The 17,290-nt window shown below is 32.2% G+C and overlaps 2 protein-coding genes and 1 pseudogene across 3 annotated transcripts; all 3 read left to right on the top strand.

Moving 5' to 3' along the window:
* The first annotated feature begins 671 nt into the window (after positions 1-671).
* On the top strand, positions 672-2,311 carry LOC100814797 (uncharacterized). The gene has a single exon (XM_003518207.5). The coding sequence runs from the start codon at positions 1,196-1,198 to the stop codon at positions 1,886-1,888; it is 693 nt and encodes a 230-aa protein (XP_003518255.1). The 5' UTR covers positions 672-1,195; the 3' UTR covers positions 1,889-2,311.
* Positions 2,312-2,712: 401 nt separating this feature from the next.
* Positions 2,713-4,450, top strand: LOC121174294 (inactive UDP-glycosyltransferase 79A6-like; annotated as a pseudogene).
* A 6,609-nt stretch (positions 4,451-11,059) lies between these two features.
* LOC100814266 (uncharacterized) lies at positions 11,060-14,869 on the top strand. 2 transcript variants are annotated; one of them, XM_041008083.1, is made up of 4 exons: positions 11,060-11,278; positions 12,241-12,568; positions 12,671-12,780; positions 14,043-14,869. In XM_041008083.1, exons 2-4 carry the CDS (start codon positions 12,355-12,357, stop codon positions 14,172-14,174), a joined length of 456 nt encoding a protein of 151 aa, XP_040864017.1. In that variant the 5' UTR covers positions 11,060-11,278; positions 12,241-12,354; the 3' UTR covers positions 14,175-14,869. The 2 variants fall into 2 exon arrangements, with proteins under 2 accessions (XP_040864017.1, XP_006575351.1); XM_006575288.4 differs by lacking the exon at positions 14,043-14,869 and adding an exon at positions 12,892-13,063.
* Positions 14,870-17,290: the final 2,421 nt, after the last annotated feature.

The raw sequence follows: 17,290 nt of genomic DNA, 5'->3' as shown, positions 1-17,290 counted from the left end.
GAATTATAATTTCAATTTCCTTTTTATGTTATAAATTCATTGTTTTCAGTTTTATTTTCTTATAAAAAATAAGGACAAACCTGTCCGTCTTTCTGCTAGTATTTTATAATTGAAACTAAGTCTTGACTTTATGCAAGTGAACCAAGTGAGCCAACACCCATTTTGGCTGCTCATTACGATTTGGCATATTGGCTTAATTAGTTCAAATGATAATTGTTAGAATAGTTAATGTCTCAAATTAGTCTTAGTCTTGTGAAATTTGGGTGCAAAGCAAGTTGTCTAGAAGCAAATTAATTAAATGCCATATAATTAAAACTAACAAGATTATATTACTATATGTGATTTCCGGTTACAAAGTATAACTACCCATTTCTGTCAATAGTAGTCCACCACCCATTAATAGTACATAATCTTTCCTAATAACAAAATTAAGCAAATCAAATTCCTAACTTAATTAGACCAACCTGTCCCCGTTTTCATAGGATCAATTCCACCCCACACCATTTGGGAGTTTGCACAAGATATATTTGTAATAACTAATAATTAATCATATAGCTTAACCATTACCGGATGGCATAACTAAATTCTCGTGGCACCAGCCATTTCCAAAGGTTCCCTATGCATATAACCCTCGCGCACTCTCCTCCCACCAAATCCGTACCCCTCTTCAATTCAAACCTTACGAGACTTAAGAAAAACACAAAACTTGATTGCACTACTCTCTCCCCCTTCCACATCTCCATGCATATTTGATCCATGAAGGTGAAGTATCTAACATAAAATTAAAAGCCTTAATAAACATGTACATCATGAGCTCCTGAAACCACCTTCACCGACCAAGATCATTAGTCCAAAAACATGGAGATGCTGCGAATGAGAGAGTTGTTGTTACTGTGGTCGTCATTTGAAAGCAAGAGAATATCCCTTGTCGGTGGAAATCACACTGCCGCCAGATTTTGCACTCGCTAAAACAATATTCATTCCACAACCTTTTTCCTTCTCTAATCTCTTCTTTTTCTATACCTCTCTTTTTCTTCTTCTACACATAACAAACTCTCTTTAAAATTTTCAACACTGTCGTCGTCGACATCTTCTTTGTGTTTCTTTCTCTTTTTGAATTCCCTACACTTGCTTTTGAAGCCACATACCAACTATATATCTATATCGTGATTAGGTTAATTACCCTAATTCAGAAATGAAGAACATTTCTCACCGTGTGTTGCTTTTGGCATTGTTTCTAGCTTCCTTTACCTTTATATCTTCGACCTCAACTCAACAACAAGAAGCCAAACATGACCCTATTGCCATCAACATGGAAACAAAGCTTGGAACCCAAAGAAAACTATTAGGGTACGTGCCAGAGGCAAAGAAAGCTGCATTGCAAAACCTAGAAGACGTTCTTCTCGAACCCCCACGTGCGGCTTCGGGGAAATCAAGGGTGTACTTGAAGCGTACGAAGTACTTGCCTGATTTGATGGGTGATTCCCTCGAGGGTTACCCTCGTCGCGTTTTCATTGATGTGGGGCTGCCGGAGAAGGACGGAGGGAGTGGCACCGATTGGTTTCACAAGACATACCCTACGAGGAACAAGGACTTTGAGATATATAAGATCGAGACGGTGGCGGAGGGTGGTCCACAGATCGAGATGTCAGATTGGTTGAGGAAGAATGTGAGGGAGGAAGAATATGTGGTGATGAAATCAGAGGCTGAGGTGGTGGAGGAGATGATGAGGAGTAAGGCCATAATGTTGGTGGATGAGCTTTTCTTGGAGTGCAAGCCACAACAAGGGAATGTGAAGAAGAAGAATAGAAGGGCCTATTGGGAGTGCTTGGCTTTGTATGGGAAGTTAAGAGATGAAGGTGTGGCTGTGCATCAGTGGTGGGGTTGATTTTGAAGTTTTAAATTGTGGCTTCGTTGTGATGATTTCTTGATGTTGTGGAAAATTACAGATAAATATGACTGATATATATGACTGTGGTGACCTAAAAACCTAATTGATGTCACGATCGAAATCATGGAGGTGGACCATTTTTTAAAACCTTGGATTGATTGATTCATAGATTACTATGGTAGAAACATGAAAGAGGTGTTTTAAGAATTTTTGTTTCACAGCGAGAATGGTATAACTAGATGAAGAAGACATGGAGTTGGGGGTGAAGAAGGGGTGAAGAATGTTAGAGAGATTTAAGAGTGGAAGTTGTGGCCCCTGAGGAGCTAAAAGTCAAGGAGTTTTAATTTTCTCTCTTGTCCTTTTAATTTCTTATTTTCTTTTGTGGCTTGTGTTTTTTAACAATTTAATCATATTTTTCTATGATTGCTTTGTGGATGTTTATGGAAGTTGTTGATTGAGAAAGAAGTGTGAAAATAGTGACCACCATGGTTACAATTGAGGAATGTGTTCATTGTTCAATGAGATGGGCAAAGAAATGCAGTAGAGATAGATACTATATAAAAAGATGCAGAGGGAAAATAAGTAAAATATAAAACAGCACAAGAAAAACCAAATGAAGATTAAACAAATGAAAAACTGAAATGATCATTAAATTAGAAATTTTATAAATAAATAATAATTGATACATAGCTTCCCAAATATTGTCATTATAAATTCAGTGAGTCCTTTCACTTGTTTAAGAGTTACATCTGTGTGTGGATTGAGGCATGCATGTCTGCTGCAAAAGCAGGACAGACACAACACTCTTGAAGTAATAATCAATGGCTGTTTTCCACTCCATAAGCAAACTGTCTTCTGGACTATTCTTATTTTCAATTTCAGGAATTCCCAAGGTTACACATGGTAATCTACTATTTGCTAGCCGTAAATATTTTATGTTCCCAGAAAGCTGAAGGAACCACCAAGATTTATGTTGGTCCTGTATATTTGTTCAAATAAAAGAAATTAAAGCATTTTTTGGTGGTTTATGACTTCAAGAAAGGATAATGATAATTAGTACGAAAAGTTATCATACGAGATTGCACGAAATCCAAGGATTTTAAAATTTATTGTAGATAGTTATTATCTGTTCTCTACCCGGATGCTAATACAATTATTTTGATTGGCTTTTTTTGAATTCATATCAATTGGTGTTAGCAAGAAAATATAAACCGCCACAAATATTTTGATACAATTAAAAGTTAATTGCCACATCAGCACATAATGGGACTAAAAAGAAAACGGAGGCAAAACATTAAGACTTAGAACAATTATTTTTTTATTTAAAAATTAAAGGAATTAAAAACATAGCCCTAAAATATATAATTAACCCTAAAATATATTTTGAACAAGATAAACAATAAATTATGGTCATTTTCACAATGAAATAAAGTACTTTATACGAGTAGCTTCTAGAGTTGTCCTTGTGTGGATCCAACTATTGAACTTTGAATAAAGTAAAAATATAACGTTGGTTGAACACGAGTTTTGAACATTTTTCTGTTATTGAAATAAGTAAGTTAATTATATTTTCCTTATAAAATTAAATTTTATGTTTATTTTATCTTATCAAATTATCAATGCAATTGGTTCAATAAATAATTGACTGAACACTAGATTCGTAACTCCGCTTTTAAGAGTGTGTCTGACACAGAAGATGAAAACACTACTAGAAAAAGAACAATTTATGACGCACTTTTGACATTTTTGTAATTAGGAAATTTATCAACAAAGACGGTGCTATAAAAAATTGTCTTCGAACACTGTGTGCCTCTTTTTCCATGACGTTTTTGGAAAGCACCGTCTTAGACTTGCCTGTCATTTAGTCATATGAACCCAGGCTCGTGCCCTCAGTCAGTACTGACCTACGCGCATTACATTGTGCCCTACCTCATCTCACCGTCTCCGTCGTAGGTATCTTTTGTGCCGCCTCGCCTCATCATCGAACATCTTCGATCGCCGTTCAATTATCGTTGTCATTGTCGTAGCTAGGTCAGTTTCTCATTTCCCTTATTTGATTGTTACATTATTGTGCCTTCAAGGGTTGCTAAAATTGAACGAAGAAACATCACTTTTGAGGATCTTAAAAAGCCTCCATTAGGGTAGGTATCCTTAAAACTCCAACGTTTCTCTGAAGGCCTTTGTGGCCATGGAGTTCATGTTCCTCTTCAAAACATTTTGCAAAAGAAAAACTTTACTAGTTATGAGCAAGTTTTGCATCCCTTTAGTGAGTGCTCATTGATAGTGTTTAGATCGTGGTTGGAAATATCTAAATCCTAGTTAGACTACATAGAAAAGCAATTTGGGAAATTGGTTTTGTGTATTAGTTTCCTTGTCCCAAAGCCATCAATGGATGGGCTAGAGGAAAAGTGGTTGAAATGGTGAGAAAGTTTCCCTGCAAAATTTGTCATACTATGCTCCTCTACCATTGAGCAATTTTTGAATGATGATCAAATGAAACAATTGGCCAATGGCTTAGACTAGACATAGGGATTGATATGATTATTAATCGATGGGTGAGTAACAACCTTGCTATTGCTCATTTTTTTCATATATGTTATTCTATATAAATTTATCATTTCATTGATATAACATTCTGCATTATTTTGATTAGGATTTTTGGCATGCCAATTGGTATATTTTGGTTTTAAAATGGTTTTACTTTTATTCATGGTTATTTGTTTCCATATGGATTTGGCAGGTCATTGTTAAGTCCTTTTAATTATGAGAAGGAAAGTCTGTCATATGTATTGAAAGCGCTATGTGTGGTCAGCTTTTACTTTAAATAATGTATATTTGATATACCATGTTATGAGACAATGAAGAAGGTTTTTATATTACAATGATTGATTTCATAACAGATTATTCAGCTTCTATTTGACACAAAAATGATTCCCACGAGCTTAGTTAGCATACTGCCAAGAAGAAACTAAGACATTAACAATTGAATTATACCTTACCTCTTTTTTTGGTGGCAGATATAGGTACTATATGGTAGGACTGGGGAGGCATGGAACATGCTAAAGGAGAGTAAAGTTCTGAAACTATATTGTTGATTGACACATGTAAGAATTACAATAATATAAAAACAAGATGAAGAAAAGGTTAAAGCAGCATATTTATGCTTAACGTTTGAATGTATAGACCAATGAAAGAATATGAGTTCTGCTAACTATGTCAACATATATGTTGATCCAACAATAACTTTTCTTTATCATAGTATGTATTACAAATGTGTTTTTTTTAAAAAAAACTTGAATAGAAGATATAAAAATAGGGAAATCGATATACATGAACTCTAATTAACACTGCCAAACAATTTTTTATTCTTGAGCTTTGAGGTATGACTTAAAGAACTGGTTTTAAATATGTTTGAGCTCTGGGATCACCAAAGGTAACTCACCTGGATCTATTTAAGGCTTTGAATTTTCCATATGTCAAGTGGATATTCTCCTGTTAAACTAAGATTCAAGTAGAAATTCACCAAGAATGCTATGTTTTGCCAAATGCAATGAAGTTGAAATTGCATCCTCTAATGACTTAACTGATCATTATGATAACTTTACAACTTACAAGATATGATTTATTTATAATATTTCATATTTTTGCTTAATAGTTCTTATTTATTGTGATAATGTTATGAGATAAAATAAGATCTAATGCAGGAAAACAAGCAAAAGTTAGATGTAGGATTTGATACATCTATAAATCTATTGTTTAATAAATCAAGACAGTATGGGAGGAGTTCTTACAGTTGGATAGTCATATGCTATTAGATCACTATCTTCTGTGATCATCGCTGCAACTCCACCATTTTTTACTCCAAGCTGAGACATGTGCGCTAACTGACCATCTGCCTCATATGGAGCTACAACAAACTCAATGTTCTTTGATTTTAGGGCCTGCAAGGAAATTATATGATGGAATTACCCTAGAGTGTAGATTAAGTAAAGATCATTGTTCTAGAGTAGCAATAGTATTTGACAAAGTTTGTGATAAGGGGAAAGGGGGTATGGTGGGGGTATTTTTAATACTACCAGCCACAACTCACAAGCTTGTACAACAGAAATGTTTACAACATAGTGAATGTACCACAACTTCCTTTCACTATTAGAATCCAAGGGTTTGATGAGAGCATATCTTTGACATAATGCACTTCTGCTTGTTTCCTAAGGGTTTGATGTTGATAGTTTGATTTTGTCAAAAAGTGGGTATGTATTGTTGATGGATTACTTTGTCATATTTGGGAGTCGTTGTATACAATAAAATAGCCATTTCATGGCTTCACCTGTTGTGACACCCTCTACCCCACACATATATGTACAAATAATAAAAGGAATAAGAATGCATAATTAATTAAAAGTTTTTAAAACACATTTAAACAAAAGCATTTCAAAAGGGTAAAAGACTCACATTCACTTTTTTAACATCATAATACAATGTGTCCAAATAAATAATAAAATCATCTCGACTCAAAACAAGGTCGTCCAAGACTTCATGCAATTAATATAGAAACCTATGCCCTAATGTCACATCCTATTAAAGCATTGTATTCCAATGCCCTCTAGCATAAAGTTCTTTAAAATCATTCACCTAATCATCTGCTCCCACAAATACAAGGTTCAAGATCATCACAGGATCCAAGCACAAATAGCACACAGGGAGTGAGTTATCACATTTAAAAAAAAAACAAATAAACAAAGACGTAATCAAAATAAATTAGGGAGGTATTTATAACATAACTCAACTTAATACAATTCACGTCACTTCACCACTTTATCATTTAAAATTCATCTTTCAATCACCAATCACATTACACATGAATCATACATCTGGGTCAAGACGTAATAACACTCATCAATTTCATAATGAACAATTAGCAAGCGTTATGCAACAATTATACTAAAACTCAAGCCTATATGCAATGTGGTACCATGTCAGTGAAAAACAACACTGGGGCGCTTAGGAGTACATAATAAGGCACACCACACAATGGATATGTTAGGTCACTTCCACTAAGTAAAATCATAAGGTGACCAGTCAGGGTCACTCTGTTTTGCGAGAATGCTCCAACCATATGGGATCAACATAGGCTTAAAGGAGCACTCAAATCGAGTGTCTTTACCTACAAGACCTAGACTCCGAAGAATCCGTTAGAGTCTCGCCTTCCTGATTCAGGTCCAATCCCTAAAAATTTTTTTGCTCGTAGACACTGCTCATGAATTATACAATACCCACAACCACACACTCGTGTTTCAAACACATTTAATACATTGCGCTACAATTTAACACTTTAGGTTCCTAATTAGGAATCCTACACGTTCCTTTTAACATTGCGCATAAACACTTTTCTCAAGGTAAATACCAGTCGGGTTGTTGTATAATTCATAGCTCACAACACAAGTATTGTCACATCAAGTGTTAACCACACACTTATCCACAACCAAATCTCATGTCCACAATTTAACACCTTATAATGTCATAATCCACCATCACATGTTTATGTGTATCTCACAAATTAACTCATGTTCAAATTTGCACTTATACTCAATCTCAATAACAATATTATAATCTCAAAGCAACATGTTATCACACAATTCATCACATATTCAATTTATCACTTATACACAATTTCAATCACAATTTCATGATCCCAATATAACTATTTATCACGCTAATCTTATCCAAAACACAAACAAATTATACAAAAATGCTTCTCACAACACGGGGAGTAAAACCCCTCAAACAATTTCACATAATTATACATGAAGAATTACAATACAATAAACATCCTAAAATAAACCCAAATTTGGTCCTCTAAGGACCCCTACACATGTTCATTCTAACCCTAATTGCGATAAACTCGTCCCTTACCTCTAAGCGAGCTCACGTGTGTAGTCTAGCAGTGACAACGGTATCTCTAGCAGTTCCATAAGATTCCTCAAGTTTTTCCTCTATTTGCTCTGTTAGGGTTTCCAAGCGTTAGAGCGAAAGAGAAGGGATTGAAGCCTCCATTTTACTGTCTTCGTGCGATGGACGTTTCTCTCTCTATGAATATTATTTCACAAATCCCTGCAGTGGAGGTGTGCAAACCTAGTGTTTAAATTTCATGACAATCCAACGGTTAACGAGTCCAGGATCGTAGTTTTACTGGAACAGGTTTGGGTGTATGTGAGAAAAATAAAGTTACGATGCGAAGGGAATTTCTCTTATCTAATACATTGTTTCACAAATTCCAATGGTGAGAATGTTTGGAGATAAGTTCTGAACCTGGTGCTCAAATTTCATGATGATCCAACGGTTAACGAGTCTGGGATCATTATTTTACTGACACAAGTTTGGGTGTATGCGGAAAAAAAAGAGGGTTTTGGAAAAGGAATAAGGAAAAACAAAATTGAGAGAAAGAGAAAGCGTAGAGATGTATCGTTAGTTTGAAAACTGACCTAACGTGTCTCTATTTATAGCTAGGGTACTTTCAGCCTATTATTTACTCTTATTTTCTTTATTTTTATTATTGTATAAACAAGAACTCTATTTTATTTCCTATCAAATGAATAAATAAAATATATTTTTTTATTTTCCTTCAAACCATTATTTTAATTAATAAAGTTATTTCTCCTTATTTATTTAATTATAAAAATATCATCATTTTTAAAAAAAAATTATTTTTAAATAAAAAAATTCTTTTAAATTTATTTTACGAAAAATGGAGTTTTACACTTGTTACTATTAAAACTTGCACTCAAGATCGTGAATCCATGACCTAAGGAATGTGTGTGTGTCTCATATATATATATATATATATATATATATATATATATATATATATATATATATCCTTTGAATTCTTCTAATGGAACCCTGCATCCCTAAGCAATGATTTTTAAAATTATCTACTCTATCACTCACGGTTTTCATGATAGTTTATGTAGTATATTTCAATCTTAGTTCTATTATCATTTTGTATTCTGTTGTATTTTAACATCTTTTTTCTAATGTAGGACAATGTCAAGAGTATGGTTGAAAATTTTCCAATATTAATATACTATATGTATTCGATAACTATACTTTTAAAGTGTGATTCTCAACCCAAAGTCTAAATATAAAATTGGAAGAAGTTTATTTATGTGCTGGTTGGATTGTACTCTTCATTACAAATTGACATTATTTCCCTTGTTGAAATCTAAAACAGCTTTCAAGGCTAAGCTTTCATGCCATTTTGGAGTTGGCTTCATGCCAGACCAAGGATTAAGTATTCTATTAGGATCGGACAAAGACAGAGAACTCAATCACATATCAATCAGCCTTTCATTCTATTTCAAGTTCAATATCTAGCTTGATCCTGTGTCCATCCAATGAACAACTCTTATATGTTTTGTAAGTGGGAAATGGAAGGATGTGGAGGAAAGGAAAGGAATTTCAATGAAATTCTCTTGTTTGGTTTAAAAGTAATGAAGGGAAAGAGGAAATTCAAGGTGGGCGTGTTTAATTTCTAATTTCAAAAACTGCTTTTGGTTTAAAAAATACAAGTAAACAAGGTTGTTGCTCAGATAGTTGGTGGAGGAAGGTGCAAGGCACAAAACAGAGTGTAGAATTGAGGGAGAGGCTGAACAAGATGGAAACAAAAGAAGATGAGGAAACATCTTCTAGGTGTTTGTTTTACTTTTTATTTAAAAAAAAACACTTGTTTTGGAAATAATTTTCACAACTTAATAGGATTTGGATGAGAAAGTGATTGCTGAGTAAAGTGGAATTGTTTTAGAAAACCATTTATAAAACCAAAAGCAGAGAAAGGAATCAAATAGTCCCTTAGTTGCCTTGTTTGGTTAAAAAAATAAAGAAGGGGATGGTTGAGATTTTAATCATTCTGTGTGGTTCAAAAAATTAAAAGGAAAGAGTAGGGGAAATAAAATCCCTTCTCCCTTATTTTTGTCTCCCCACCAAAAGTGGGGGATTTGGATGAAATGGGAAGGCCCTTTTTCCCTTCCTATTGCCCATTTCCCTTAAAATTCCTCTCTTCCTCTCTCCTCTCCTTTAAACCAAACACACTATTAAAAAGTAAATCATGTTTGTCTATAGAGCAGTTTATTAAAGTCTCAACACAATCATGAGTGATCATAAGCAGCCAGATTCCAATAATGAATTTCAATCATATGAGGATGCATTGTGAAAATAAAATTGAGGGTAGTTAGTCATGAGTTATAGTCAGTCAGGTTTAGTGATAATGGTTGCTTTCAAACAAAAAAGCAGGAGGCCAGTAACAACATTATGATAAGAATCAAGTCGACATAAATCAACCAGAGAAATTCAAAGATTGTAAGTTGAAAAAATCTCATATTCAGAATAATGAAAAATAGTCGAATACTATAAATCCTTGGAAACTATTTATAGTATAGTTATTCTATACTACTAAAGTACTGATAGCAGAACTTACAGCATATCACTAATCCTATAATAATCCTTAAACATCCTTCATTCTACATCATTTGGCACTTGATCTAACCGGTCAACTTCAAACATGTTTCTTATGTTGAATACCTTGAAATTTTGTACAAGTTGAGATTCTGATCTCTGGGTACCTCAATCAGCTGATCAAATGAGGCTAGGTTCTAGCCTTAATATGCATGCCTGACACAATTGTGAATGGTCAAATAATGTTTACTTGAAGTAACTATGTAAAAGTTCTTTCTTGATTTTAATTCTGTTGAATATTTATTCTTTCCACTCATTCCATTTAATGAAATTTCAAACTTTCTACACAGAGTGAACTTCCTTTCTTGCAAGTAACTTTGTATGGTCTTATCAACATTAGTAGTGCTTAACGTGTGTATGATGTATTCAAATTCAGTCTGTTTAGCTTTCTGCCTTCTGCTTTTAAGATAACTACCTAAGGAAAAAAATGATATGACACGACACAAATTTATAGTTGCCGGATAACAACTAAAAAGGAAAACATGTGGTCCGTGGTTATTCAAAATAAAAATTGCAAAGGTTTTGGAAATCACACTCTCATGTTTAGGGTTGCATTTGCTGCAAACACACGTAAATGACACCAAATTGATTAAAAAAAATGACAAATACATATAACAACCAAGGTGTCGATAGACAAAGAGAGAGAGGAAACCTACTGTCAAAGTAGAAGGATAGAAGATATATATAATATAGTTATGCCAAGAGTTTTTTTCGTTTATTGTTTAACAATCAGTTTTGGTTGTAGGTACAACTTTTTGACTCTAGTTTAGGAAGCTAAAGGTTGTTGTAGCCCGCATTGTACTGCACTAAGAGTTTTGAATAATATTTCGATGCCATCATCGCACTCCTTCTTCGTGTTAGTCACCATTTCTCGAGGTATGTATCTCTTTGTGTCACTTGTCTTCTTATTACATGTTTGTTGATATATATGAGTGTTGTTTTATATTAAACCTATGTACATTGGGAGTGAATTTTAATTTTTCATTTGAGATTCAATACAACTATTAATATAGATAATTTGCATTAGTTGATGTATTGAATCTTGAATTGTTTGTTTGGGTAGTTTGGGAAGACTAATTTTTTTATAATAGATTGATACGTATAGGTTACTTGTATTTACTTAAATTTGGCGATATTTTGATATAGTGTATTTCACTTTGTTCTCCGAGTGCATAGCTGAATGTGGTGGATGATGACATGCCACCGCTTTCATCTCATGTACTTGGAGACCAATGCAAAATACTGTCGAAATTTTGACAAATTTAAGAAAACACAATTAACTTGTAGTTATCAAACTACTATAAAAAATGTCTTTCTGAGATATAACCACACCTTTAATGAAAAAAGTGAGGATTTCATGCATGTCGAGTAATTTTATGAAGTGTGACAACAAAGGGAAAACATAGATCGAAGTTGGATAAAAAACATCACACATTAGTGATGAGTATCAAAATGAGGTTGAAGAATTCTTGCAATTTATTGAGCGCCTCAATTGCTTTCATTTTTTTAAAACAAAAATTAATGATATGAATGTCACGTGTTTAGTGAGTAAGCATAATGACGTGACACTCTACCTGTCACGTTATCACTTAAGAGATACAGTTTGACGACAGATACTAAAATGAAACCTTACAATTTTTCAGATATCTAAGAAAAAAAATAAATGTTAGATAATTTTTTAAAAACAATTATATTTCAAATATAAAAAACTTAATTAAAACCTTGTTTTAAAACAAGTGTGTGCACACAATCAAAGCGACCCGTAGCTATGCACGGTTTAACAACAAGTAGTTTGATAAAGATAAACATCGAGTCAAATACATGTCCGAATTGAATAGGAGCAAACAAAGTCAAAGAAAGAAAAGAAAGAGAAAAAAAATCAGCAATCATCATCTGAAGCGAGAAGCCAACACGACAGACACAAGTGAGAAACCAAACCAAAGCAGGTAGCGATGTCGAGTGGTGGAAACCTTAGTTGCGTGTTGGTAGCTGTGGATGGAAGCGAGGAAAGCATGAACGCGCTGCGTTGGGCACTGAACAACCTCAAGCTCCGATCCCCTACACTCGATTCCACCGGTGCTCCCTCCTTCATCATCTTCCACGTCCAATCCCCGCCCTCCATCGCCACTGGCCTCCATCCCGGTGCCATCCCCTTCGGTGGTCCCAGTTCCGTACATTACATTACATTCTCTCTATTTTCCCATCCTAACCTTCATTGAGTTGAAGTCAAACATTGATCCGTTCTTCACTTCTTTGATTTTTCATCAGGTGATATCGAAGTTCCTGCTTTCACTGCAGCCATTGAAGCTCACCAGAAGCGCATCACCAACGCCGTACTCGACCACGTCCTCGGAATCTGCTCCGAATTCAACCTAACCGTGCGTTTTGCTTATTCCTTTTTCTTATTATTACTACTACATTTTATTTTTCTAAAATCTGACTTTTGACAGTTTGTAGCTTTCTCTTTTCCGTATTTCCATTATATGCAGGTTACCAAAAAAAAATGTTTATTGAAATGTTCGAAACAACGGAATTGGATAGTGGCTACGGCTATCTATTCTTTGAATTTTGTAATTTAGAGATGTTTCTAGTTAAATGTTTGTTATCTTGTTAATTATAGGATCAATTAATGTCACCATTAATTTTTTACTGTTCAACATTTTTAATTGTCTCTACTTTGTATTTATTTCTTATAATTCTTAATTCTGAATCAGTTCATCATTTTTATTTTCTTTCAAAAGTTTATTATATTTTTCGATGACTTTATTATGTCACTCTCCCTTGAATTTAACCTTTTCGCAAGTACATTTCCATTTTTGTCTGTTCGATTGTAAGCATGGTTCCCTTTCGTACGTACTCGACTTTACACAACTTTCATTTTAGAACTCAAGTTCTGGGAATAAAATGGAAGTTTATAACACTATCTGGATGTTTGCGGTTGAAATTTGCACTTGAAATTATTATGACACATGTTTCAATGTATATCCAAAGGATAAAAATAAAAACAAATGTTTTAATCCTTTTGCAAAGATATTTTTGTCTCGAAAGTTATTTTTCACCTTATCTTCAAACATGCTCTAAGTCTAAAGTGAATAACTTTCACAATTTTATTCTTTCTTAGCTATAAAAGTGAATATCTAATCTCTCTTCACTTTACCTACCAATTGAGTCTAGGAGAAGATACCAGTCTCTCACAACATAGCTGACCATGGTTTGAAGAAGTGTTCACACTTAATTTTGGACCGTGCTTTGAACAAAGTAAAAAATTATCTTTTGGCTTTGCCGAGGAACTTTAGCTAGTGGTATAGCATGAAAATTGGTCATGGAAGCTTTATGGTTGTTTTCTGCGCGAGAAGGGTGGATGTGCAATTTTTTTTTTCATTTTATTTTTAAATAAAAGAGTTATCATATTCCCGTAAAAAAAGAGTTATAATATTGATGAAAATAAATATAATATCAAGACATTAAATTTTTATGTTAATATATTATTGTATTTCTTATTTAAAAATATCGAATTAAAAATATTTATTAATTTTTCCTTCAAAGTTCAACACGGACGCTACTGTTTTGTGCAAGTACTCCATCTCAAGTTATTGTCAGCTCCCGTTTACTGCTTTTGACTTTTCTCTATCTATGGCAGAGTAAGGGCAGAACCCATGTCCTTGTTGGAGATCCAAAGGAGAAGATTTGTGAAGCTGTGCAGGATTTGCATGCTGATGTGCTTGTGATGGGGTACATACTTTATAGTTATTTTTTTATCAATAAATATTAACTTATTAGTTTTATTAGAAATGTTAGTGGGGGATTCCAATCCTTTCTTAGCTACCGAGCAAACTTTATATCTCCGGTTATACTTTATTGTAGTATGCATGATTTTGGCAGCACATATCACACACAAAAAAATAAAGGCTTGATAAACAACCTGGACAAGTATTCCCTTTTTGAGAATGTTAACAAGTGCTAGGACATTGTGGACCTATTGTTATACTGGGGAAAAACCTGGAGTTTTCAGACTTCAATGCCATCATGCCTTTCCCAATAAAATGTTTCCAAATTTGTTGGCAATATATGAATTGTGATCCTAGTAGATGACAATCGTAGTCCATATCAGAGAAGAGATGTGATTAGAAACCGATGCCAAACATTAGTGATGTGATGATAAAGTTATAAAGACTTTCAATACACAACCAACGTCTATTATCATTATTACTCCTTTATATGCAGATATTTGTTTTTTGAGTTTATACAATGTTGTAGACAAATGTTGCATTACTATTGCTCCCTGGTCAGAGCCAGTTCTAGTTGTGATTGTGATATGCAACAAACTTTCCATTCGTCATGTACAAAATTTCAAATTGAGAATGCAGCTAGTGTTGGCGGCAGTGTGTCTTATTTTTGCATTATCGACAGAGTGTCCAGCTTAAATAATTTTTTATATGATTTATGACAGAGATTTAGAGTGCCATGGTACTAGTTGATTTCCACTGAATGTAAATGACTATTTTGGTCGGTTGAAGAAAAATGCAAATTGTTTTGTTCAAAAGCTTAACGCTAGATTAGTTTGTAAAGGGCCCTCATTTGCAAAGGACTTTTCATTTGAGGGAAGGGTTTGACATTTCAGACATACAACGGCATTGTCTTGTAGTCAAGCCTGCTACAGTAGAAAATTAGGATTAATAAATTTTTTGTTTAATTTTTAATAACTAATGATTTTGATTAATTTATAATCAACTTAATAATCTATCATGAGGATCAAAATCACTAATTTATGAGACTAGAGAGATCAAATGTTATAATTAAAATCCAATAAAACTAAAATTAGGATTTGAGAAAAAAGAGGCCAAAATAACATTTAGCCTAAAAAAACATGATGACTAATATAGGATCTTGATGTCTTTGCAAATGAGAAATGCAATTAGATTATATGATAGACAGATTTTTTTTTAAATAGTGTTGTATATATATATATATATATATATATAGGTTAAAATAATAGTTATAATACAAATTATTACTATTTCGAAAATTAATTTCTAGAGGGATAAAAAAATATGTAAACAAGTAAAACCTTGGTGTAAAAAATCCAAAATATGATCGACTAATTCTTGAATGATATATGATTACATGGTAGGATTGCAATGGAATAAGGTTAACAGAAAATTCTAGTATCTTTGATAGAGGAGAAGGGGGAGAGGGTAGAAATACTAAGCCAAAAAAAGGGAGAGGGTAGACAAATAGGTGGAAAAGGTTTAGAGGACAATGAGGATGAGAATAAGGTTGTAAGGTGTTTATACAAAGAGGTATTTTGGGTAATAAAAAATACAAAAAAGGAGGGGGTTCGTTTAACAATGGCTTGACAAAAAAAATTGTGGGCATCTCCTTCTTGCAGCTCCAAATTGTTTCCAGCACCCTTTCTGAAATATTTTTTTACCTTTCAAATTGATCATTTCAAAAAGCCAAAATCTATAATCATTTTAGAATGAAATTTCACATTTTGAATTAATCATTCTTGAAAATACGGAAAAAGAGATGCAGAAAACAACTTAAAAGATGCTGGAAATAACAACTAAAATTGTGAAAGCAACCGTAAGAGCTCACATTCAAAGCCCAATATCCTTTAAGCCAATATTGACCCACTAGAAACAGAGTTAACGCACGGATCGAGATGAATTATAATTTTCATTTAATATAGGTTTTATTGTAAAATCTATTCTCTTATTTTTTTTTTCTATTTTACTAAATCGGTCCTTTTATTTTTTAATTGACTACTTAAATCTTTCTATATTTCAAAATTCATTATCTTGAAACAAGACTAAAATTATGATATCTGAAGTGAATGACACACTTCTTTATTAATATACCCACGTGACCATTTGAAAATTTGGTACAAAATATAATATAAATATAAGTTTTATACAAAAGTAATTTAAAATTTAAACTTTATTCTTTTTTAATGTATTATATTTTATTATCTTTATATAAATTATAATTTCATAAAATGACAGTATTTTATTATCTTTTAAAATATTTATATATGTAATTTAATGACAATATTTTATTATCTTTTAAAATATTTATATATGTAATTTAATGACAATATTTTGATATATAACTAAATAAAATGACAATATGTTCTATCTTTAAAAATATTTATGTATGTGATTTATTGATATTATTATTTATCTATATTACAATAAATAACATGAATATCTTAATATAGATAAAAAAATGTTGTCACTAAATCACAAGCATTATTTTAAAAGATAAATATAATATATAAATAAAAATAAAACTTATATAAATGTATATATATTCTAATTTAGTAAAAATAAAATTTAATGTTATATTATATTTTAAAAGATAATATATAAGATTATAAAAATATAATAAATTAAAAAGAATAAATTTTGAATTTTGAAATATGTTTGCATAAAATTTATATTAATATTATATCTTAAATTAAATATTCAAATGAGTATTTGAATGTAGTGGTAAAAATTATGCTTCTTAACGGTTAAAAATCAGCTCTAGTAATTAAAATAATATATTTTAAAATATAAGGTGACTCAAATAGTGAATTAAAAAAATAAAGAGACTAATTTGATGAAATAGACAAAATAGGGAGACAAATTTTACAATTAAACCTTTAATTTACCATGTCATTGACAAAATATTATTGTTTCATTAATCTTGCATGCATTTTTTTTATCTTTATTAATATACTTACTTTTAATTTTAATTAGTACTAGTATTTTAGTCTGAAGATAAGTGATTATTTTTACATCATCATTATTATTATTAAAACTAATAATAAATATTCTTAAAAATATCCATAATAAGTAATTATTTTAACATATATAAATTATATTTTAGATTTATAATAAATAA

This window comes from Glycine max, chromosome 2, assembly GCF_000004515.6.
Source record: "Glycine max cultivar Williams 82 chromosome 2, Glycine_max_v4.0, whole genome shotgun sequence".
Lineage (NCBI taxonomy): Eukaryota > Viridiplantae > Streptophyta > Magnoliopsida > Fabales > Fabaceae > Glycine > Glycine max.
This window is presented reverse-complemented; position numbering and strand designations above follow the sequence as displayed.